The sequence below is a fragment of the Panicum virgatum genome, chromosome 7K, assembly GCF_016808335.1.
Source record: "Panicum virgatum strain AP13 chromosome 7K, P.virgatum_v5, whole genome shotgun sequence".
NCBI lineage: Eukaryota > Viridiplantae > Streptophyta > Magnoliopsida > Poales > Poaceae > Panicum > Panicum virgatum.
The window spans coordinates 42,928,787-42,953,934 of NC_053142.1; the positions used below are offsets into that span (position 1 = coordinate 42,928,787).

General features: G+C 46.7%; 2 protein-coding genes across 4 annotated transcripts in view; one reads left to right on the top strand and one right to left on the bottom strand.

Moving 5' to 3' along the window:
• Positions 1 to 17,787, bottom strand: part of LOC120641447 (NPC intracellular cholesterol transporter 1-like) — a 40,751-nt gene extending 22,964 nt beyond the window's left edge. Inside the window, exons 1-27 of one of the 3 annotated variants that reach the window (XM_039917587.1) lie at positions 17,535 to 17,787; positions 16,366 to 16,415; positions 16,098 to 16,197; positions 15,856 to 15,963; positions 15,126 to 15,242; positions 14,802 to 14,952; positions 14,325 to 14,572; positions 13,586 to 13,771; positions 13,255 to 13,331; positions 13,055 to 13,172; positions 12,508 to 12,591; positions 12,195 to 12,287; positions 12,016 to 12,117; positions 11,809 to 11,874; positions 11,437 to 11,532; positions 11,235 to 11,342; positions 10,315 to 10,428; positions 10,136 to 10,222; positions 9,414 to 9,542; positions 3,016 to 3,214; positions 2,798 to 2,938; positions 2,639 to 2,682; positions 2,435 to 2,518; positions 1,630 to 1,698; positions 1,468 to 1,544; positions 945 to 1,014; positions 571 to 720 (exon numbers count right to left, since the gene is read on the bottom strand). In XM_039917587.1, coding sequence (XP_039773521.1) covers positions 571 to 720; positions 945 to 1,014; positions 1,468 to 1,544; positions 1,630 to 1,698; positions 2,435 to 2,518; positions 2,639 to 2,682; positions 2,798 to 2,938; positions 3,016 to 3,214; positions 9,414 to 9,542; positions 10,136 to 10,222; positions 10,315 to 10,428; positions 11,235 to 11,342; positions 11,437 to 11,532; positions 11,809 to 11,874; positions 12,016 to 12,117; positions 12,195 to 12,287; positions 12,508 to 12,591; positions 13,055 to 13,172; positions 13,255 to 13,331; positions 13,586 to 13,771; positions 14,325 to 14,572; positions 14,802 to 14,952; positions 15,126 to 15,242; positions 15,856 to 15,963; positions 16,098 to 16,197; positions 16,366 to 16,415; positions 17,535 to 17,600 — 2,934 coding nt within the window. In that variant the 5' untranslated portion in view covers positions 17,601 to 17,787. The remainder of the gene's footprint in view (positions 1 to 570; positions 721 to 944; positions 1,015 to 1,467; positions 1,545 to 1,629; positions 1,699 to 2,434; positions 2,519 to 2,638; positions 2,683 to 2,797; positions 2,939 to 3,015; positions 3,215 to 9,413; positions 9,543 to 10,135; positions 10,223 to 10,314; positions 10,429 to 11,234; positions 11,343 to 11,436; positions 11,533 to 11,808; positions 11,875 to 12,015; positions 12,118 to 12,194; positions 12,288 to 12,507; positions 12,592 to 13,054; positions 13,173 to 13,254; positions 13,332 to 13,585; positions 13,772 to 14,324; positions 14,573 to 14,801; positions 14,953 to 15,125; positions 15,243 to 15,855; positions 15,964 to 16,097; positions 16,198 to 16,365; positions 16,416 to 17,534) is intronic. The other 2 variants (XM_039917588.1, XM_039917590.1) reach the window with 2 other exon arrangements.
• A 1,648-nt stretch (positions 17,788 to 19,435) lies between these two features.
• LOC120641448 lies at positions 19,436 to 22,926 on the top strand. Its single transcript, XM_039917591.1, has 3 exons — positions 19,436 to 20,870; positions 20,950 to 22,528; positions 22,605 to 22,926. The coding sequence occupies exons 1-2, from the start codon at positions 20,037 to 20,039 to the stop codon at positions 21,394 to 21,396; spliced, it is 1,281 nt and encodes a 426-aa protein (XP_039773525.1). The 5' UTR covers positions 19,436 to 20,036; the 3' UTR covers positions 21,397 to 22,528; positions 22,605 to 22,926.
• Positions 22,927 to 25,148: the final 2,222 nt, after the last annotated feature.

Below are 25,148 nucleotides of genomic sequence, written 5' to 3' on the forward strand. Positions count from 1 at the left end.
CTGAGTTTGGAGTTTCTTGTGATACCCCCACACCTCTCCTTTGTGATAACACTGGAGCCATTCAGATTGCTAATGATCCTGTGAAACATGAATTTACTAAGCATATCGGTGTTGATGCATCTTTTACACGGTCTCATTGTCAACAGAAAACTATTGATCTTCAGTATGTGCCATCAGAATTGCAGCTTGCTGATTTTTTCACCAAAGCACAAACTCGAGAGCATCATCGACTTCATTTGCTCAAACTCAATGCTTCTGATCCTCCTTGATTTTGAGGGGGGTGTTACAGCCCATATATCATCTAGGCCCATATTGGCCCATATACTGGCTATATATATGTCCTACTGGACTAATGGAGTGCTCTCTCTCTTGACAACAATCATCAAAGGTAACAGAGGCAAGGAAGGTGCCTTTTATTCCATGGAGTGACCAGTTACTGTTTTCTTTTTAGTACTCCTTTTATTTATTTCTCATAGTGAGGGAAAGTTCCACTAGTTCAGATAAGAAGTCTTCTGTTTTGATCAAACCGATACAAATATATTAAGCGAAGCAAAGAAAAAGGTCTATAACCTGATCATCTGGAGGGCAGTAACTTCCATTCACAAATTTCCTACAGCATCCAAATGCTTCAGGTGACATCCAAATTAGGAAGTCATCAAGCCAGGAAGCAGCAGGTTTAGCAATGTAACTAGTCTCAGGGGATAATGATTGTCTTGCTATCTGCATGATTGCAACAATTATGTTAAACGGAGTGCAAACAAGTTGGCTTATACTAAAACAAGCTCACCTCTGATATATATATATATATATATATATATATATATATATATATATATATATATATATATATATATATATATATATATACTGTGCTAAGAATTTTTTTTCTTTACTGAATATATTCTGAATCAGAGCCTTATTAAAACACAGGAACGACAATGTACCTCATTCAAAAGCGAGTTTGAATTACACTGGTTGATTGAACATATCTGATTCGTATGCACCGATGCAAAGCTGGAAAACAATATAAATAAATCAAGCTTCTATATATGTTGAGCATGCAATTCAGAAGAGCTCAACTAAATCACCCATCTCAAAAAGCAACAGTAATAACAGATCCAAGAACATGAGAAACTTACTTTATTTTTTAACTTCTTGCATATCAGGAACAAAAGGATTTACTGTTTTCATTATTGTTATCATATCAGGAATAATCGAAATATAAAGTTTGGATTTATTCAGCATGCTGTTTTTCACCAGAAAAAGAAGCATATATCATGTGAAATATTTGCCATAGGAATCATACATGATAGGAAATCGACCATATTTTAAGAATTAAGGAAGATGAAAGAGTGATAACTATGATAGCTAGACAGTACTACAATTTGGGAGCCACTATATATATATTTGCATGTAACGTGGCTCCTCTTGGAAAAATTTGCGAGCGCTACTTTTACATATACATACCTGTAATTGAAGTTCTTCACAACAAAGTATAATGGTGGACCAACTTTCATGTACTTTGCAAGGTCATCAAAATAATCCTGGAAATACTGCAATTAGCGCGATCCTAAAGGGAAAAAAGGAAGGTGCTCGAGAAGTGCTATAAAGGCTCGTGTGGTAGAAAACCTGTAAATAGGAATTTCGTGGTAGAACAATTTTCTGTTCCAGTCCTGGTTGCAGTCTAGGAGACAATGCCTAATTAGAACAGAGGACACATTGCAGTGAGTCATAGGATAAAAGCAGATTCTTTTCGAGAAATGCAGAAAAATGTGTTTGCTCTAAGATGAGGAAAAATGATCACGATGCTCAGCTGCAAATAATAATGCCTAGACAACACTGTAAGATGTGCCTCCCACTGTGATTGTAGGATTTTTTTTAAAAAAAAAGAAGGAAAGGAAAACGACCCAATCATTAGTGCTCTGATCCTCTTCATAGCCTTTTGATTCTATACAGAAAAAAGCACCTATAAGCCCATGAAAATATCACTCATGCAACTGAAGTCCACTTGCATCACATTCAAGCTAACAAGTTGCAAGCATAGGCGACATCAATCCTTTCGTCAAAACTTTCATTGGTGAATGACTGGCCTTGTAACATGAAACTAGGCTAACAAGTGCATAACACATTCCATCTTGATGGTCTACAAGATTTCCAGGAACTACAGATGGATTTCTCTTAGTAGTTGATCTCACTCCCATAAATAAATAAATAAATAAATAAATAAACCTCGGCCTGCAGGGAAGAAACCCCCGCATTGAATAAGAGAAGAATCTCACTCCCATAAGAAAACTTAATTCAAAGCAAATTGAGTACATCAACTATTATGTAGCTGCACTGATGAATTGGCCAGCTATTAATCTCATGGTAGATGCAATAAGAACAAGAATAGAAACAACAATGATGCATGCAAGGGAAATAGAAGAAAACTTACTATGCTTGCAAATGTCAATCCGACAAACACAGCGATTACAACGAACTTCACTGCCCGGTAACTTAGAATTGGTCCATGAATATCCTACATGTAGAAAAGAAAAGAAAAGAAAAGGTAACTACAAGTCTATTAAAAGAACAGGAAAATCTGACAAACATGGCTGAAATTGAAACTATGAACACTGCAAAAAGACTTAACGTTTACCCTCATATATCTAGCAAGCAAGTGGAGCCTCTGCCCATCGCCACCTTAAGTTTGCAAGGCAGTAAGAAAAAAAGGGCAGTTAGAGAAGAGCTAAAATGGCTTCACATTAATACAGCAGGTATTAGTAAAGCAAATGCAAGTTCCTCGTTTACTACTTACCATCGCCAGTAGCTGGACTTGACATGATTCTCGCACAAGGGACACAATCAATCCTTCCATCCTGTGCCCTCCTAAAGTCAAATACAATAAGGGCTACAAAGGCTGTCACTTGAAGAAGGAAATCCATAAAGACCGCCAGTGCTGCTCAAAACAAAGTAGGTTGGAAACTCATATAGTGGCAAGTAGGGATACGATCCAGACAATATAGAGAAACTAACCAGCAAACATGGAAAACACTCTGGTCGCAGGCATTGGGTTGATTGCACTAACAGCAAAAGCTAGTACTTCAGCAAAACTGGCTAATGTAATGGATGGTCCAACTTCCACCAGTGCATTGCTTATCCTCTCTTCCAAGTTTGACTGATCTGGCTGGCGTTTGACAGCATGCACAAGGATACACATGTTGTCGACACCGACCTAGCCACAAGCACATCTGTCAGTTTCTTTGTAGTAATTGAAAAATCTAGCACAACTGACAGTTTCTTCATAGGAGCTCAGAATGTAGCATCTTCCTATTAGCCATCCTGCAAACTATATAGATCCTTCTGTCTATCTAAATGTCACATGATCACCTACTTCTTGAACAAATTAGAGACCAGTTAAAGGCATCAATAAACTACCAACCCCTCTCAGGAAAATAGGCATAATGTATCACAGCATCAATAAGAATAAAAATGATAATAATTATTGGAGAGAATAATTGTGTCTATTCTTCCAAACCCTAGAAGGGTGGGACATATAATTCCTATACATGAGCCTCTATACATGGGCTCACATATACACCAACACCCCTCCGCAGTCTGAACTACCGGCGCAGCGGTGTTCAAGACTGGACAACAAAAAAGCCAACCCCCCCCCCCCCCCCCGCAGCCACAACTAGCCACCGGCTACGTTGAGGCTGGAGCGAAACTCCGAGAAGGACGAGGAGGGTAGTCCCTTGGTGAAGATGTCGGCAAACTGGGAGGTGGTCGGGACATGTAGTACCCGAACATCGCCGATGGCGACCCTGTCGCGCACGAAGTGTAAGTCGATCTCCACGTACTTCGTCTGCTGATGCTGAACGGGGTTGGTGGAGAGGTACACGACGCTGAGGTTGTCGCAGTAGACGAGCGTGCTCTTGGCGAGCGGGCTGTGGAGCTCCGCCAAGAGCTGTCGGAGCCAGGACGCCTCCGCCACGCCGTTAGCGACAGCCCGGTACTCCGCCTCAGCACTGGAGCGGGAGACAACCGGCTGCCGCTTGGACGACCAGGAGACAAGGTTGCCGCCCAGGAAGACGGCGTAGCCGGAAGTTGAGCGGCGAGTGTCCGGGCAGCCAGCCTAGTCAGCGTCGGTGTAGACCACCAGCTCAGAGGTGGGAGAGCGGTGAAGGACTAAGCCGAAGCCAACAGTGCCACGGACGTAGCGGAGGAGACGCTTCAGTGCAGCAAGGTGAGACTCCCGGGGATCATGCATGTGAAGACAGATCTGCTGAACGGCATAGGTGAGATCCGGCCGGGTGAAGGTCAGGTACTGCAAGGCACCGGCAAGGCTCCGGTAGGTAATAGGATCAGCCACGGGATCACCCAGATCAGCAGACAGCTTCGCCTGAGTATCGACAGGAGTGGAGCATGGCTTGCAATTAGTCATCCCAGCCCGCTCCAGAATGTCGAGTGCATACTGCCGCTGGTGAAGGAACATGCCAGACGGGCGAGTCTCAACAGTAACGCTCAAGAAGTGGTGGAGCTGACCAAGATCCTTCATAGCAAACTCCTGCTGCAGAGAGGAGATGACGCGCTCAAGCAACTGCTGACTGGAGGCGGTGAGCACAAAGTCATCGACATAGAGCAGCAGGTAGGCAGTCTCATCCCCACGGCGGTAGATGAACAGAGAAGTGTCAGCCTTGGCCTCGGTGAATCCCAAAGTCAGCAAGAACGTGGCGAACCGAGAGTACTAAGCCCGTGGAGCCTGCTTCAGACCATAGAGGGACTTGTTGAGCCGGCAGACCATATCTGGACGACTCGAGTCCACAAATCACGTTAGCTAAGAACAGTAGACAGTCTCTGACAGAGTGCCGTGAAGAAACACATTCTTCACATCCAGCTGGTGCACAGGCCAAGAGCGAGAGAGTGCAAGCGATAGGACCGTGCGCACAGTAGCAGGCTTCACCAATGGACTGAAGGTCTCATCATAGTCCATACCAGACCGCTGAGTGAACCCCCGGAAAACCCAGCGAGCCTTGTAGCGTTCCAGTGTGCCATCAGCCCGACGCTTATGCGTCCAGATCCACTTGCCGGTGACCACATTGCAACCAGACGGACGCGGCACGAGGTCCCATGTCTGGTTGGCAAGAAGAGCCGCGTACTCCTCCTCCATCGTGCGACGCCAATGAGGATCCGCCAAGGCGTCGCGGACAGAGGAGGGTATCAGAGAGACCCGCAGCTCTCCCTCGGTGGCAGAGAGAGTCGCGGCCCGAGACGCCATCCGCCGAGTCACCATGGGATGGATATGCCGAGGATCCCGATGGATGACTGGCGGGTGGTACACCGCCGGCTCGGCTCGAGACGGAGCCGGAGGAGGCGGCGGTGGCGACGGCGCCGGTGTAGGCGTCACAGGAGCCTCCGGACACGGAGGCGTCGCCGGTGTCGGCGCCGAACGACGCCGTTACACCTGCATCGGCTGAGCGTACCGCGGCGGCGCCGGTATCGGCGCCGAACGACGCCGGTACACCTTCACCGGCTGAGCGTACCGCGCAGGTGCAGGGGAAGGCACCGGGGCCGCGCGTGGCGCAGCAGGAGTCACCGTGTCCGCGCGCGGCACAACCGGAGGTCTGGGGGCCGCGCGTGGCGCAGCAGGGATCACCGGAAGCGGCGCCGGTGTGCCGGAAAAACCTGCAGGGAAAGGACAGACAGGAAAAGGTGGCTGAACCACCGGGTCAGTTGGAAACAGAGACTCTAGCTCGGGATCAGGAGAAGGTGTGGAGGAGGCGGAGTAGGGGAAATCCGACTCGTCAAAGACGACGTGTCGGGAGATCAGGACGCGGCGAGAGGTGAGGTCAAAGCATCGGTACCCCTTGTAGTCAGGGGAGTAACCAAGGAACACACGAGTCGAGCGGGACGTCAGCTTGTGAGAAGCGGTGGCGGAGGTGTTATGGTAACACGCACACCCGAAGACCCGAAGGTGGTCGTAGTGAGGAGGGGTACCGAAAAGAGCGTGGTGTGGAGTGGGAGCAGGAGAAGCAGTGGACGGAAGACGGTTAAGCAAGTAGGTGGCGGTGTGGAGGCTCTCAGCCCAGAAGCGCGGGGCAAAGAGGCCTGGATCAGAAGGGTGCGCACGACGTCGTTCGTCGTGCGAATCATCCGCTCAGCCTTGCCGTTCTGAGGAGAGGTATACGGACAAGACATACGCAACTAAACACCCCGAGAGAGGAAGAAGGAACGGGAGGTGGAGTTACCGAACTCACGCCCGTTGTCGCACTGGACGGCCTTAATAGTGAGGCCGAACTGAGTGGACACCCAGGCAAAAAAGTGGAGGGTGGGGAAGGTCTCAGACTTGGCGCGCAAAGAAAAAGTCCAAGAGTAATGAGAGAAATCATCCACCACGACCAGATAATATTTATAGCCAGACATGCTGAGTACAGGAGATGTCCACAGGTCACAATGAACAAGATAAAAAGCATGCGCAGCATGCAAAGAGGAAGAAGAAAAAGAAAGTCTAACATGACGACCTAACTGTCACGCATGACAAAGGTGCTCAGCAGGAGCCCTAGTACATGGAACATCGGTACTATGACTGAGCTGAGCCAAAACGTCGCGGCCGGGGTGTCCAAGCTGGCGGTGCTAGGTGGTAGAAGAAGGCGTCACGGCAAAAACAGCAAAAGAAGAAGCCGAAGACGGAGCAGCGGAAGCAGGAAGCCGAAGGGTGTAAAGGGGCCCCGGACTGTCACATCGGAGGAGCGGACGCCGGGAAGCCGAATCCTTCACAGTAAGACCAGAAGAGTCAAATTCAATGGAACAAGAGTTATCAACAGTAAACTGGCGAATGGAAAGAAGGTTGTGAACCATCTGAGGAGCAACAAGGACATTAGAAAGGCGAAAAGAACTAGGAGCAGAACCCACGGCGGTGACAGGAAGGCAAGACCCATCACCAACATGATGGAAGAAGGACAGGAGGGGTGTGGGGGTCGGACAGAAGAGAGGATACCGGCATCAGGGTGGTGTGGAAGGAGGCACCCGAGTCGGCGATCCACTCGGTGCTGACCGGCGGCGCCAGTCCCATGGTGCTGAAGGACTGCGCCAGAGCGGCCTGGTCCCACCCCCCAGGCCAGATCGGCTGCTGGCTGGGCTGAGCGGGCGGGGTCCAGGACGACGCGACAAGGGGAGCAACACCGGTGAACATGGCCGCCGGCTGGAGCTGAGGACGAGGCCCCCCCAGACCGTGGAACGGCCACATCGAGATGCGTCCTGACCATGGGTTGCTGAAGAATGGCCAGGGCATACCTCCAGGGGCCGAGGCAGGAGCGGGAGTCGGAGTCGGCGCGTCCCGTCGGCCCCCACCGGCACCGGAAACCCCAGAAGCAGGGCCACCAGTGCCGCCGCCACCCCGTCCCCCCCCCCCCCCCCGCCGACGACGTCTACAGCCCCCCCCCCCCCCACTTCCGGTCTGCCCGGCTGGAGCAGCACCAAGGAGTGAGGTGGCAGGAGCGGCGGAGGAGGCCGGTGGAGCAGCGACGAACGCGGTGGGGGTGGGCGAGGACGATCCGGGCGCGAGACCCCTGGTGATCTCCTCGAGGGCGAGGTCGTCCCGGACCTGCAAGAAGGAGGGGAAGGGCCTCTGGCGGGTGATCCAGGTCTTCAGGTGGTCATAGATGCTGCTCAGACCCCGCAGGACATTGAGCACCAAGACCCGATCAGACACCGGACACCCGAGGTCGTGAAGAGTATCGGCCATGCCCTTCATTCTCCGGCAGAACTCACCCACGGAGAGGTCCCCCTGCTCGAAGGTGCGGAAGGTGACGTCGAGCTGAAGGGCGCAGAACTCGGCGTTGCCGAGGAACTGCCCCTCGAGCGCCACCCAGGCCTGTCGCGCGGTGCCGCCGTGGGTCCTGACGAGGTCCTGAAGATCTAGGGAGATGGTCCCAAAGATCCAGGACATGGCGACGCTGTCGAGGCGCAGCCACACCACATCCCGCGCCTCGATCGGCGTGTCGAGGAGGACGTAGTCGTCGAGGGCGTATCGGCGGAGGGCGAGCAGAACCTGGTCCCGCCAGCGTCCGTAGGAGGACGTGGGGTCGAGAAGGACGGTGACCAGGGTCCTGATGTTCTGGATGCCAGCGGCCTGGAGGTGGAGCTGGGCGACCATGGGGTCGGTCGGGTCATGCCGAGGTCCAGATCCAGCGGGCGGGGCCTGGTGGGAGGAAGAGGCGCCGTGCTCGGGGTCGACGGGCAGCTGGCCGGAGGAGACACGAACGTAGTGCTCCGCCTCGGCGACCCAGAGGACGAGGGCGTCGGCCGTGGCGCGCTCGCGCTCCCAAGCGAGGGCAGCCACGCGGACCCGCTGCTGGGCCGCCGAAGCCTCCGACTTGGCGGCGAGGAGGGCCGTGGCGAGAGCGGCGTAGGCCTGCTGCCCACGGAGGGCAACGGCGGTGCACGCTGCGTCCGCGGGGGACATCCCGAGTCCGGTCCATGCGGGCGCGGGGGCGGCCAGCGCATCGGCGGGCTGTTTGCCCACAGCAACAGCAGCGCGGTGGGCCGCGGCGGCGGCCTCGGCGTCGGTAGCGGCGGCGGCAGCGACAGCGGCGGCCTCGGCGGCGGCAGCGGAGGCGGCAGCGACGGCGGCGGCGTCAGGCAGCTGCGGGGCCCCCTGGGGCTGCATCCCCTGCCCCGGCGGTGGCCCCTGCGGCGTCCCCCTCTGTAGTGGCGCCGGGGCGGCGGCGGCCACTGCAGCCGCGGCAGCCCCTGCGGGGCGGGAGGCGCGCCAGAGGGTGGGTCGCCCGGGGCGGCGACCATCGCGGCGGCGTAGGGAGGCGGCTGGGCGGCGGCGGCGTGCCGGCCCTGGGCGGCCGGAGAGCCAGCAGCAGGGGAGAGAGGAAGGGAAGGAGGAAGGAGAGGGAGGGCGGCGGCGGCTGCAGCAGAGGGTGGAGGGAGGAAGAAAGGAAAATCTAGGCTAATGATACCATATTGGACAGAATAATTGTGTCTATTCTTCCAAACCCTAGAAGGGTGGGATATATAATTCCTATAGATGTGCCTCTATACATGGGCTCACATATACACCAACAATAATAATACGAGGATAATATGTATGGCACAAACAAGGGCAGAATTAAAAGGATAAAGATCTACAAGGCCAAGGGAAACATCATACACAAACATTGTTCTCATTCGGAAATTTTCGTGGAGACACATTGCTTCAGCAGATGCATACAGCATCAATCAATAACTTACATAGTTCATGGAAATCCAATTTAAGCAGAGGTAGCTTATGGTAATCAAATTCTACAAGCGACAGTAAACTATTGTACACGAAACTGCTATAGGGAAAATAGCTTTTTGGTAATAGAAAATCAAAGACACATAAGAAAAAAACATCATATTCATTCAAGAACAGAAAGTCAATCAATATTGTAGAGAAGACTTACAGCCAGCACAAGAAAAGGAATCACTTCCATAATAATAAGGGTGGACTTCACTCCAATAGCACTAAAGAATCCCATGGATCCTAAAACTGAAAGCATCACCAGGACAACCCCCGACAAGCCAAGCAGTACCTGAAGTTTATCATGTCAAATGTTTGTCAATGCCAAATGCACCAAGTGCAAGACACATTTTTCATGGTCAAGTAAATTGGTATCTGACAAATAAATCAGTTCGTCAAAATGAACTCGAGATTATACTATTATATGAGAAATAAAAAAAACAGATTGCCTCTCGTCAGAAATTTTCAGTTGTAATATTGTGCAATTAAAGAAATAACTGCTTGCAATGGTTCCATGCAATTTTACAGTTTTGTGAAGGTGGCCATTTATTGTTTGAGCAAATAAAATGTGGTTGCTTGTCATAGTTCTGGTAAATCTACTAAATAGTCTAATGAATCTAAAGCGCGTAGTTGTATCAGCTCAGTAACATATGATACTTTTCACTTGTACAACTATTTTAACTAGAGCATTGAACCACATAAATGTGGCCAGCTTCATTTGTATCGGGTACTGGAATCAAGATACCAGCTGCAAGGTCAATGGCACATGCACATGAGAGTATATCCCCATCTTGTATAGTTCTATATTTTCTCTTACAACAAGCACGAGGAAAATGAAAACCAAGCATGGCAAAGAGCCGAGCAATCATTTTATTGTACTCATACCTTTGATGAAACAAATAGTGACAGCCAACGAGAAGGACGGTCTCCAAGTGTGAATGATATATATGCAAACATCACAATATAGCTAATCTGATTTCAACCAAAGGGAACAAATAAGCATACAGTTGAAACTGCACTGTCTTAAACAATATTAAAGGGGTTTGCATATATAAGACATTTACCACTATGGTAATTGCATCGGCTGTACTCTCTCTGTTCAATTCATCTTGGATAGAGCTCTCAGATGAAAAGGACAATGTCAAGTTCTGTGCTAATACCATTGGAAGTATTTCCTCCTGAAAAAAAAAAGATATAGGTTTTCTAGCTCATTGTACGCACTATTCAAAGTAAAATATAAAAAATGAAGAATAAGCAATTTCCTGCAATGAATAAATCAGAAGATACAAAACACTGAAGGTAAGAAACAGAAAATAAATACAAATGCATTAACTAAAAATCATTCTGCATACAGATGACACTAGCACTCAGGCATTTAAAATTGCAATTTGAGGATATGCCACATAAGTTGAATTTCAGAACATGACAATCGATATCTTAATGATATGCGGACCAGGACCCACATGTAAGTAAGGCAACAACCAAGGAATGGCATATCCTAACTCAACTTTACTGGCATATCCTCAAATACCCAACCCAAATTTAACAAGCTTCGACCAGTGGAGATGGAATATGAGAACTGGGTTTGGCGCTATATCAAGGAATGAGAAACAGAACAGCAGAAAAAATTGTTGTGTCCCCAAATAATGCCGTAAGATAAGTTGGATACAATTACATCACCTTATCCAAGTTTTTTCATATTGCTGCATCTTATGAGGACGTACAACCATGTGTACTCAAATGTTCTTTATGGTTGCTTGAAAGGAATATGAAGCTTTCAATAGTTTACTAGCCCACAAAGGAGGTCTATTCTTTAACGCAGAGGGAGTGGGGAAGTGCAGAAATATGCCACAGGAACTAATTAAAGAATAAATGCAGAAGTATTGACTTGTATAGAACAGGTACAATTAGATTAAACATCTATCAAAGGAAGGGTCATTTGCTGAACACATGCAACAAGAGAAATTGAATTAGCATGGCTAACCTTGACAAGACTAATAAATGCCCTTTCCCAAGCCACGGCCTTCCCATTCTCCTGTCCCGATGTCTCAACCTTGTTGTTCACAGGATAAGTAATTACAAATGCAGAAGCCTGCCCAGAAACAGCAAGTTCATATGGAGTGGGATACCAGAAGACGTAATATGTTTCTTTTAGTACAAAGGTGTAATAACTAATAAAACATTACCTCAGTAAAATTGTTTCCTGGAAAACCACCTAAAATTGTACCAGGATCAATAGGTGACTGAAAAGTGCTCAAGCATGTCTCTTCAGAAGTGTAATGCTGCAATATACAAGATAAGTATTTAGATGCCACCATGACAACCAGCTCAAAAACCCAATAAGTATCCTGACAGTCAGTATTCAATGTGATGTATACTGCATGTGCCTTTGAGAATAGTACAACTTTAGTACCAAGCAAAACATTGCCATACACTATAGAATACATGCTCCGCTAAGTAGAACAATCAAATTCAACTCAATCTCCAATTTTGGTGAAGTTTCTAAAAAACCATCTGAAAACATGGATTGATAGGATACTTCAACAGTAGAGATTTACCTGAAAACAAAATTTAGCATGGTCTATTCCCGAATCATCATATTTTTTAGGATCCAGCTGGAAATACTGCAGCATTGAGCATTGAAGCTATCAATTCCATAGTGGTTTGTATAACCAAATTAAACACAACACAGGAATATAAAACATTTGTACATTCTTGAGAAACCAAGTTAGTTTCAATACAGAAACTATACTTAAAATCATCACCTGCAAAACACTTTGAGTAGCACAGTCTGTACTGAGTGGCTTTAAGCAAATGTCAGCAAGGGCTACTGTTGACCCAGAATAATTTGCACGTAGATCATCAACCTTTACAATTATAAGAAACATGAGAACCATATGGCAGATGCAGTCCCAAAATTCTTGTTATCATGCGAATTTCCTACCTTTTTCTGAATCTGGAATAGTAATTTCATATTGTTATCATTTACTATCGAAGGAGCTGCAGACCCACCAAATGCAGAAGTGGCTAACACAAGCTGCATTAAGAACAACAACTGATGACATAATTGACTTTTCAGAATATTCATCGTCAAATGGAAAACAGGGCAATTGGACAAATAAGCCAGAGATAAGACATCAAGAGTCAAGACAATCGCAGAAAAAGAACTGTTCTATATAGCAGGAATTCGGTAAATACGATTTGTAACGGAAGTTCACTTTATTGGACAAAATTGAGGTTACAACAGTTGGAAATACCTGCTCAATCCTATAAAATGGTGCGAGATGGCTGTCAAAATAGTTCTTCTCATCAGCGGCTCGACTTCCAGGGCTAACCCAAAGCTGACAAAATAGAAGGATTAAATTCATAACATTTTGATCAAATCATACAGGAAGTTTACAGATGATTGGTAATTTACATATGAACTCTTGAGTTATGAATTAGTTCAATTCTTTTTCTGGACAATGGATATAGTGTTTATCTATTTCAAAGAAATGGCCGATTCAGTCCAGTGCAACAAACTAAATACAATATTTCTGTGTATGCTTACGCATCACATCACGGAGTTACAATATTAAGCATGTTAAACCCTAGCATAAATAGTTACAAATGTGTATGATTCAGACGATCAAATTTGTGAGTGGTAACAATCAACAGACATGTGCACAACTTGCACTGAATGGATAAGTAATAAATATCAATTACAGAAACAGAAACAGAAACTTAATTACAGATCCATTGCTTACAAGGTCTTGCTACGAGAAACAATAGCCAAATCAATAATTATTGGAATAAATTAAGTACCTTTTCTGGTCGGGTTTCAACCTTGAAGCGAAGGAGACCAATGCATAAGAGAAGAGGGATAAGCAATGATACACATAACACAAGAAGAGGGTATCTAGCAACAAATATTCCATGCTTCCTGCAACACTTTTCAAAAATTAGGATAGGCCTAAACACTTCAAATAATAATCGTTTGGGTACAATTGAAGAAGGAATCCAACCTAAAGAAAATTGACATGTAAGTTTGAACAATAGAAGGATGGGCTGGTTTGACAGTGGATGATGCAGCTTCAGACACCTGATAACAAGATAAAACCACCAAAAAAATAACCATGAACTTGGGAACGAGTAAGAACTGAAGTGGTACCTAATAAAAGAAGCTACTATAAATGTGCCAGCATTTTCTCCATAAAGAAAGACTAGAGAAACATGCTAGAAGGAACTAAAAATCCATATCGATGCTCAAGACAAGCACATTAAGAAAACAGACAAATAAATATTCTAGTTAAGCAAGCAGCTTTGGACATGAAAAATAATTTGGCAGAAAAGAACCTGAACTGAGTTATGAGGGCTCTTGCCATTTTTGTTTGAGTGTGACTTATCATCTGTATTCCTCAATGGTTTTGTTTTCAAGGGGAAGGCAGTTCTTCCTCGTGTCCTGTATAACAAACCCCACAGCAGAAAAGCACATAATAACGCAAGGTAGACAACCACTAGTGAGAAGTCCAAGCATTTTGCCTGTACATATAGAAAGGAACATAAATTAAGGCGCACACCACACAAATAAGAAGACATCCAAAAGATTGTTAAATTGCCAAAAATTCGAACACATGGAATATCAACAGCAATTGATTTTTTAATTTAAAATGTTGGCAAAGTCCTGTAGCGCCTTAGGTGATACATATTTCATAAAAACTTCACTGAAATTATTTGTTTTCCACAGTTACTTTTCGCTGTATATCAAATAAGTACATGATCTGAGCATGTATGCATACACGTGGAATCATGGAGTATGTTATCCACATTTAATATGGTGTTCACCTATGGCACCTTGTGACATGTGCTATTTTGTAATGCATTTAAAGTTACAGCATTTGTATATTGTTACTCCCTCCAATCTTAAATATATGATGTTTAGGACAAGCTAATTAGTCCATTTTTAAATTAATTAGCTTGTCCTAAACATCATTAATTTAAGAACAGAAGTAGTGCAATAAATATAAAGCTTGGTATACTGGACCCACTCCTGATGAAATTTGATTGTGAGTTCAGGTAATAGGATAGTGCCTACCTTCAAAGAACCCATTTTAACTGAACAGGAGGTTTCAGTATTAAGCTGAGGCAGCAAGGAGCCCGTGCAAACAGAGGAAGAAGGGCAATCACCGCACGAACAACCCAAAGATGGGTCTCCACAAGAATAAATTGTAGAATTTAGAGGCTTCACACCAGATGAATCGCTAGGGTCTGATCGGTATGCTATCAAGTAAGGTGATCCAGGCTCATTAGGTTTCGCTTGTCGCCCAAGAAATGCCAACCACTCTTGAATCACAAGTGTAGAAGCCAAGAATTATACATGAGTCAGTCAGAAGTGATTACAAATGAGACAAAGTAACCCTGAATTCAAAAATATAGTCTACTATCCAACCTGGCACTAAAAGGCCAAGAAACATCAACTAGGAACATGAACCCTTGTGCACATCAAGATGGGATGCAGGAACCAGTTGCCATTGAACATGTTACCGACAGCAGAAAAAGGTTTCCGTTTTACCTTTGTAGGTTTTAGCACCACCGCCAAGAAAATCCATTGCACGTGTGTTCAGGGTTCCAAACTTAACATCCTTACATGAGTTATACAGCTCTTCACCATAGTTAGTAGTTACATAGTAATCTATGCCATCAACAGTCGCAGTGCTATTAATCTGCAAAATACAGACAAAAGTGTGTTTGTTTACAAACATGTTTTCATAGTGCACTAGCAGTTTAAGAAATTAAATAACATATGGCTGCATAAAACCATATGAAAAAAGGGCAGGTCAGATCTCACAGGATATATTTTATGGTGATAAAGTAGATGAATTCAGAAAAGAAAGACCTGCTTTACTGAAGTCACATTAATGAAGAGGCTTTGGTTCGGAGAACAAGACATCTCACAGAAGAGATTCAAGAAATTCCTCAAGCATGCTGGGCATCCAACAAGAAATGGAACAGCCTACGAAATGATGAACTTACAAGTAACCATGGAGTGAAGTTTTATATTGAAGATAGATCCAGAGTAAAGATCGTCAAGATGACACTTAATCATTTGGCGTGCAAAAAATAATTGAGTTGTTTGGCTCATGAGAACACCTTGGAATGTATTCGGATTGCCATAATAGAATGGTAGACTTGCGAGTTACAATGGAATAGAACAGTAGATGACCAAATCACTTTTAAAGTTTTAATAGATAACAATGTGCTGAACATGCAACTAATCAATAGCAGCACTGCTTATTGGGAGAGAAGGAATAACATGATAAAGACCAACAACAAACAAATGACCAATAATTATACAAAGGTATTTATTAACAGAGATTCTACTTGCTGGTATATGAAGTTAGATCATTCCATCCGAAAGGCTTTTTTACATTTATTCATGATCAACCTCAGGTGTGCATCAGCACAATAGGAGCAACCAAGCAAAGCAGGGATAATGTATGAAGCAAACATGAACCCCATGCTATAGCCAAGGCAACTTGCCATTAACGAAATATTCAGCAGGTTCAGGTTAGGTTGCCAGAGCATAAGCATAATCCAGGTACTTCTTCAGCAACCAGGGCATCTACCTGTTGGACTTGTTGGTGTAATGTGTCAAACTGATCTACAGTGCAACAGACATTTCCAGTGATTGTTGGGCACAAACTTTGAACCCTTGAAGAAAACAATGTGTCTGGCTGAAAAGCAACAAGAGTTGTTAAACAGCACATTTAAATAATCATAAAAAAAAATTTGCAAAGATAAAGGCAATGCTTCTCCAGCAATGTTATATTCGGACCAAGGCTCAAGGATCATATCGACATATTGTCACCTTAACAGCTTTGGTTGCATTTGCACAGTTTAAAACCTTCCCATCACTTCGTTGCCCACAAATACCGTACATGGAACAGTAACCTTCTGCAGGTACAACCCTGCAGATGCAAAATGGCAAGATAGATAAGGATCAAGGGCTCCAAATATATGGAACATCAAGTTTAAGCATGTCAAGTACAGTAGATAATTCTAGAGTCAACTGAGCATATCTTAGACTGTCTAACCAATGTGCACTCAGTAAAATGCAGGTCACTCTGAAAAATTACCTTGAACTATTGGATTCCTGTGCGCTGATTGGAAATACTACAAAACTGATCTGCATTACAGTAAAAAAGAGTTGGATGTTATTTAGACAACACCTGAATCTCAGTGTGAAGTGCAACCATATAACATGTCTGTATAATGTACTTTATTTATATGATAGCCCATTGCACATATACACAGTCCAAATTAAATGTTGTTTTAGCTTCATATGCATATGTAAATACAAAAAATACAGTATTATCTTAGCTATCGACATAGTTTACCCCTATTAATTGCGTGCTCATCTTCTGTCACCCCTATAAATAGGCAAACAATAGCGGTCTTTACAGGAAAATACTTGACGCCCAAATAACACATTCAGCTCTGTGCGTGACATCTAACTGAACTATGGGAGATGATAGTGTTATGGCTTCAAATCCTCAGGGGTTAGTATGACCATAATTAATGCACATACCTCAGAAAGAAAAAATCTAGAACTCTCTTTTCAGTAGCTAAAATTGAAAGGGTAATGCAGAGACCACCGAGACAGTAGAAACCATTACCTAGCAACCTCTGGATAGTTTGAAACTGGAATACGGTGAAACCCAAAACTAAACCAAAATATATCGAATTAAACTGCCTCGAGGTCAACTAAAAACGAACTAAATAGGCTGTCAACTGAGAAAAATAAAGCCAATACCGACGAGGCAAAACCACACTGTCCGTGACTCCGTGTGTCGATCCCCCAATCCAAGACCCGCATACATGTCAGTAAGACAGTGTAACTGATACTGAAAGTTGGTCAGGCTCACACGTGTAAAAAGACATTCCAATCTCAAACATGCTTCCAAACCTCTTAACAGCAGCGCCCAATGGGATTTCGCACAAACGACGAAGCCATGGTAAAATCCAAACGCGGCGGTAAATTTCGCGCTAGAAAACGACAGCCGCTACGAACTGCTCCTACTAAAATTGCAGCTCCTCCATGCAGGCACGCAAAAATAGGAAGGAATGCAATTAGCAACCCCAGAGACGGCTACGCGGGCTCGAAACCCCCAAGCATGACCGAAACCCCACCACAAAACCCCCCGACCCTTCAGAGCAGCGGCCGCCGCCACCGCCACGGTGCGACCCGACGACACCCACGCGCCCAGTACAGCACCCCGCCGAGAATCATGTGCGCGGGACTCACCTGCATCAGAGCGATCGCCGCCGCGGCGAGGGCGGCGGGCCCTCGCCGGCGCCCGCCGGGGACCATCCCGTCTCCGGCTCGTCCTCGATCTCTCGCGGGAGCGCGAAATGCCGGAACGGAGGTGGAGGGGAGGCGAGGAGGGGGGCACGGCTCAGACCGGCGTGGGTGAGGTGTGGACTTTTTTGGAGCGAACGGCGCGGCCGAACTTATATGACGCCGGGGCCGCGGGCGGACGCCGAGCACCGAGCAGCAACGAGTTCGCGGCGACGCCACCTCACGCGCCGCAAAAGGACAGCGGAAGATAGGGGCTGGGTTTAGATCCGCGAAAGCCGGTAAAAAGGGTCACGTCGGATACTGTAGTATACTGTAGCATTTTTCGTTTGTTTGTGGTAAATATTGTTCTATTATAGGCTAACTAAGCTCAAAAGATTCGTCTCGCAATGTACATCAAAACTATACAATTAGTTTATTTATCTACATTTAATTCTCTATGCCTGAGACAAAAATTTGATGTGATAGATGAATAGTGAAATTTGGAGAGAGTGATTTTGCAACTAAACACAGCAGGGTATTTTTCCTGGCCGGTTTTACCTGATTTGCTGCGTATCTTTCCGATCTCCAGACTCCAGCGTCCAGCCCAACACCCACCACGCGTCGCCGTTTTCGCTCAAGGCCTGAAGCGATAGCTTGAGGCCCGCGTGTCAGCGATCCAGGCTGGTCATCCGTGCGGCAGCGGGGAATGTGGTGGGACCAGCCTGGCGGCGGCAGTTGCTCGCGGATTTGCTCCTGCCGTGAACTGGTGGGTGGGATTGGCGAACGACCACTACTGCTACTCTGCTACTACGTACTAGTACTCGTTGAATTGCTGCCACTCGCTGGCAGCTGGCCCATGTGTTGATCAGCAGGTGTGGGCCCTACCGTCTGCGGATGGAAGCGTGGTACTCGTATGAGTTGTTTATTCTGATTGTTAATTTAGATTTTGCATTCTTATATTCATAAATCTGTCTGTATTCCAACGAGTCAGTTATGGGTCGATCTGGTGGGGGAAAACACAATTTGTATCTCTACGCACGTTTGTTTATGTGACAAGCCACGCTCTGCAATTCAAATAGTACTCTTTGTACCCTTTTTTTTATCTGCACGGTTAAATGCCTGATGACTCATCCTAGTGAAGTCAACCTGATCACTCAAAGGTCGCACTCTAGTAACAAAAATGATCAAGTTCTTTTTTCAAAAATCCAAAAGTGAATAAGTTGATCCTAAGCTCCGAAGATGACCTCAAAAGGTTAAAAAAATGTCACCGAGTCTAGTGCCAAAAATTATTTTTCTCTGGAAATATCTTGGGCTCTTTCCTACAGTAGTTGGTAGTCAAAGTTCGAGCATCTTCAGCTCGTGTGGATCGAATGTTTTTTTTTTTTTGAGAACATGTGGAGCGAATGTTGTGACTGCGCCGTGCGGACAAGAAGAGTGCCGTGTCCAGTGTTCACGGGACAAGACGGGGAGCAGTGAAAGAAACACGGTTTAGAGCATTTGTCCTTTTCTTTCAAAAAAAAGAATTTCATGTCTCTGCTTTGTCTACGCACTGCTTACCCAAACAAGCGTCATCTAATGCAATGAGCCCACGATGATCGCCATGAACGCTACTAATGATTGCTCGCGCCACCTAGCGTGCTTGTGCATGCCCCATGGCCCATGGGGGCGGGGCGGCGCCATCGTTGTCTCCCCAACCAGGGAGCCCCACTCCCGGTGGGCGCCGCCGGGGCACCGGGCTGGCACCGGGCCACTCTCGATCTTTTCTGGAAGGGTTAATTCGTTTCGTGCCATTACAATTTTTCATGTTTGGAGATCTACCATTATAATTCAACTATTTGGAATCGTGCCATTACAATTCAAGGATACACAGACCCAAACCATTTTGTACGCCTCGCGCCCTCCTGGACCCACTTGCAGGCGACGGTACTTGCGTATTGCCCTCATTGCCCCTGGCCGACGCGCATACCGGCCCGACTCGGGCTCCTACCCCCCGCCGCACCCATTCGCGCCTCTCTTTCCCCTCCCGGCTCGCCGCCCCGAACCCTAGATCCCCAACCGCCGGCGGTGAGGACGACGGTGGTCGCCGGCGACCCGGCTCTGCTGAGGCGACGGCGCGCATCCAGGAGCGCGCGGCGCGGGGCGCGGCTCCTGGGGTCGTGGAACCCTAGGTTCCTCGGTACCCAGTAGAGATGGACGACGGCAACGAGAGGTACGCATCTTCCATCCATCCTTGTATCTGAATGCATGCTCTTGGTATTGAAGTCGATGAATGTGTTGGCTTGGGATGCAATCGTTGTTATGCGCGTAAGGATTTGGGTTTGCTATCTTGGATTTGCTTAGCTTTTGTTCTGTGTGTTATGTCGTTCTGTGTTGCTCCTTAGGGCCGAGTTGTTCGCGCTAGAGATTAGGGTCCAAGAATTTGTGACGACGGACTCGAATGGTAGAAAAATTTTAAGGAAAGGCACGGTGATGCGATGGGAGATGGAGATAGGATCTTTTTCTCTTGATTTGCTGATGTCAAGTTTGCTAAAAGAGGTGAATTGGGGCAGTAACCAGTCTGCCACTGTGTGGTTCTATGACAAGAGAATGGGAGAGGATATCAGACTAGACAATGAGATTCAGATGATTGACATGTTTGAAATGTACAAGTCCGAGATGAGCTGTGCGATAGTGGTAGGAATATTTGACAAAGCATTAGTGGAGAACCATATAGAACATGAATTCGATGATCTAACACCTCTGTGTGTCATTCCTCCTGATGATCCACCTGTTGATGTACCCACATCTACACAGCCCAATCCTACCACTCCACATCCTGAACCAGACATAGGTATCCAACAGCCTCAGCCTCAGCCTCAGCCTCAGCCTCAACCAGAAACAGTAGATGCTTCTCTGCCTTACCCATTTGACATTGAGGAGGAATATGTTGGTGTTGATGATGAATATATGTACATGCCAACTCCTCCTGCACAGCCCACACAACCCACAGAACCCCCACAGCCAGCTGAAAATGAGCAGAATGAGGGTGGTGTTGATAATGCTAATGCTGAGCCAGAGGTGAATGATGCAGATCCAGAGGAGCTTCATGTGCTTCATGATCCTACCAATCCCAACATTGTGAAGGGTGCTTTATTTCCTGACATCGTAGCATTCAGGAAAGCAGTGAGGCATTATGCCATTGTAAAAGGTTTTGAGTTTACTGACCTGAAGACAGACCTAACAAGATTCATTGCCAAGTGTGCACATGAGGGTTGTCCATGGCGTATCCATGCTTCTAGGGTACAAGGTCAAAGAGCTATTGAGGTACAAATGTTTCTTGTTTGTTGTCCATACCAAGGTCTGTTGTTGTGCAAGACCTGATAAGTTATGTTTTCATGTGCAGATCAAGGTTCTACCTGAAGAGCATAATTGCCCAACAACCAAGCTTGTAGAAGGCAAGATGGCTACTCAAGGTTGGGTTGCAGATAGACTTTCTGACTGGGTGAAGAAGAACCCCCATAAGGGGACAAAAGAAGCTAAGGAGAAGTTAGAGTCAGAGTTTGGAATAAAGTTGAAGTATTCCAAAGCCTGGTCAGGTATGAAGGTTGCACTTGAGCAAATTCATGGTAGATATGAAGAAAGTTTTCAATTGTTATTCAACTGGAAGGCACAGATGGAAATAAGTCAGCCAGGTAGCATCATTGAGATAGAAGTAGAGAAGATAGGGGAAAAAATGTGTTTCAAGAGAATATTTGTTGCCTTGAAGCCCTGTATAGATGGGTTTTTGGCTGGTTGTAGACCATACATAGGAGTGAATGCATCTAGTTTGAAAGGCAAGTACACTGGATAGCTGGCCAGTGCCACTTCAGTAGATGGACATAATTGGCTATATTATGTTGCTTATGGTATTTTCCACTCAGAGACAGAAGATAACTGGGTGTGGTTCATGCAGCAGTTACAAAGGGTTGTAGGGTCCCCATCTGGTTTAGCCATATCAACTGATGCATGCAAAGGCTTGGAGACTGCTGTCAGTGCTGTCTTCCCTCAAGCAGAGAACAGAGAATGCATGAGACATCTATATGGGAATTTTCTTAAGCAGTATCAAGGTGATGTTTTCACTGAGCATCTATATCCAGCTGCAAGAGCTTACACTGAATGGCTCTTCAAATGGCACATGGAGAAGATATTTCAAGCTGCCCCAGATGCAATTGACTACCTGGAACAACACCACAACAGGCTGTGGTACAGATGTGGGTTTTCTGAAGAAAGCAAATGTGATTATCTTACAAACAATGTCTCAGAGAGTTTCAACAGCCAGATTAGGCACATGAAGGGCCTATTACTGCATGAGCTAGTTGATGGCATAAGGGAGCTCATAATGGAGAAGAGGTACCTAAGAAAGCAGATAGCAAACAAGATGGCTGAAGGGATCTTGCCAAATGTGCTAAAGGAGCTCCATCAAGTCAGCAGCAATCTCAGGGTTGTGAAGGTTGCAAGAAGTGATGAAGACTGTGCAGAGGTTACTTTAGTAGATGCCTACAACAACACTAGAAGGCAGACAGTGGACCTCAAGAACCAGAAATGCTCTTGCAGAGTTTGGCAGGTGACTGGAAAACCATGTCATCATGCCTTGCATGGATTTTGTCTAACAGAGGTGTACAAATCTCTGATTTTGTACATGAGTACTACTCTGTGGCTAAGTTCAAGGCAGCCTATGAAGGCAGGGTCACTACAATGCCAGATAGGTCCCAATGGCCTGTAGTGGATCTTGGTTTCCAAGTTTGGCCACCACTGCAGAAAAGAGCACCTGGCAGGCCTAAGGTTCAGAGAATCAGAGGAGCCCTTGAGAAAGGGCCCAAAAAGAAGGTTAGATGCTATAGATGCAAAGGCTATGGACACTTTGCCAAGACTTGCAAGCTTGCAGAACCATCAGAACCAGCAGAACCAGCACAAGATGTTACTCCACAAACACCAAGCAAAAGGTATGGTTCAGATATTACATGGTTAACTTCCTAAATATTTCAAGAGAATTGCAACTGATTCATAACTGTTTTGTAGGAAGAGGCAGCCACAAGATGAAGGCCCTTCTGTTCAACACAAGAAGAAGAAGAAGTCACCAAAGAAGAAGAAGACTCCTAAGAAGAAGAAGACTCCAAAGAAGAAGAAGCAGGCACAAGCAACTGCTGCTCCACCTCCTACAACTGTTAGAAGCCTGAGAGATTGGCTGGGCATGTAATATGATGTTGCTGTCATTCTGAACCTCTGTGTAATATGCATCTGTCTGAACCTGTGTGGAACTTGTGTGTAAAATGCTGTCATTCTGTGAACATGGTGTGAAACTGGTTGTCTTATGGGTTTGAATTAGATGTCTGTCACTGTTTTTGGTTGTCACAATGTCATCCTTGTTGCTGTCATAAGCTTTTGTGAAACTATGTCTATGCACATTTGTTGCAAAAGCTTATCTGTTGGCACAAAATGGTGTGAAAACATACATGGATATGCAACAACTAGTACATATGCTACAATATTCAGTACATATGTCTGAAAACATACATGAATTTGGGTTTCACTGTCAGAACACCATTTCATTCTTCATTTAAGCCAACAACATTCAGCATACAGTTTTCACTTGCACAGCATACCTAGAACTAAGCCAATTACAACACCCACACATATATAGGCTACAACTGCATTGTTCAGTACAAACACTTTTCCTTGGCACATCTGTTGCTTCAGCTCCTCGATCTGTTGCTTCACTTCACATAACTGCTGTCTCATCTCCAACATCTGCTTCTGTTGCTGGTCACCAGTTTCCAACCCTTGCTGGTCACCTGTTTCTCTTGCTTGGGCCAGTGCGAGCTCCTTCACTCTCTTTGTTTCCAACCCTTGCAAATATTTGACATAGGCACCTTCCCACCAGTAGTAACCACAAGTATCGTCATCCTGATGCAAGAATTGTTCAAACTAAACCCGAAATCAACCTAAAGCTACAAACTTCAATTCGAATTAAACTCACCGGGAAGTTGTTTCGACACTTGTAGAAGACCATCCCGTAAGAATCGCGTTTTTGCTTCGCAGCTTAACCAGAGGAATGCCACATTGCGGGCAATCGATCAGCGGAAGGGGCTCACCTTCAGGCCTACTCCTGCTCCTGCTTTTCGACGATGCTTCCGACCGCATTGGACTGCCGTCGGGCCTGAACATCGCCGCGCGCTCCTGGGATGTGTACCTCTCGTTGCCGTCGTCCATCTCTACTGGGTGCCGAGGAACCTAGGGTTCCACGACCCCAGGAGCCGCGCCCCGCGCCGCGCGCTCATGGATGCGCGCCGTCGCCTCAGCAGAGCCGGGTCGCCGGCGACCACCGTCGTCCTCACCGCCGGCGGTTGGGGATCTAGGGTTCGGGGCGGCGAGCCGGGAGGGGAAAGAGAGGCGCGAATGGGTGCGGCGGGGGGTAGGAGCCCGAGTCGGGCCGGTATGCGCGTCGGCCAGGGGCAATGAGGGCAATACGCAAGTACCGTCGCCTGCAAGTGGGTCCAGGGGAGCGCGAGGCGTACAAAATGGTCTGGGTCTGTGTATCCTTGAATTGTAATGGCACGATTCCAAATAGTTGAATTGTAATGGTAGATCTCCAAACATGGAAAATTGTAATGGCACGAAACGAATTAACCCTTTCTAGAAGGACATTTGTCCCACGCGAGCGCTTGCTCGTCGTATCCGCATTCGCGCAAACCCCACCATAGGCCCAGATTGTGCGGCGCGGAGAAGGTAAAGGGGGAGATGGATGATCCATCCCACTCGTGACGACTGGCATCTTTCACGGATGGTCAAACCAAAGGTTTCCTGTCCCCGGTGCTGCACTACTACTCTAGTGTGGACTGGAATGTGGATTGTGGAGTGCTGGAGCGTTGAGTGTGGACTGGAGCACAACAGAGGTAGTAGTTCCGACTTCCGATCTACTGGTGCGAGCTAGTACGAGTATACCTATTACCTAAGATGCAGATTTTTGTGGGTCGACTCAATGACCCAGTACCCAAAACTTAAAATTTGGTGTAAAAATCCATCGGGCCGACCCACAAAAATCTGGTGTTATATTAGTGCAAAGAAACCAGGGTTAATTGGGTAACCCAATTCATAGTTCTCCACGTGCCCAATCTTCTCATCCAGCGCGCCGGCGCCGCTGGCGGCCGCACGCCTCGGCTTCACCGGTCTTGCTGACGCCGCCCCTCCTCCCCGCACGCCGCAGCCGATCGCCCGGCGCCGGCGAGTCCCAACAGCCCCCAGCCTGCATGGTCCTTACTCCTGCAGACCTTGCCTCCGCGACCAGCCTGAGTGCCACATGATGCTCTATGCTCGTCCAACCATTGCTGACAAGTCCCTCACCTCCTTTTTCTCACCACCGCACCTAATCTTCTTTTCGCTTCCAATCTCATCTCCTCCAAGCTCCTGCACGTCCAGCTCCAAGGAAAATCGTCGGAGCTTGACAGCCCCTGGCGGCTTGGCTGCACAGCGATGGAGCTCGTGGATCCAACCCGCACGGCTGCGGCAGCGCTCAGCAGCACCCGCCCGCGCAGCGGCGGATCTCGCAGGGTACACCGGCCGCAA

Coding starts and splice junctions, on each gene's coding strand:
- LOC120641448 (XM_039917591.1), top strand. CDS start 20,037: ATGCGATGGGAGATGGAGATAGGATCTTTTTCTCTTGATTTGCTGATG. Junction 20,871..20,949: donor AAGGTCAAAGAGCTATTGAG/GTACAAATGTTT, acceptor TTTCATGTGCAG/ATCAAGGTTCTACCTGAAGA.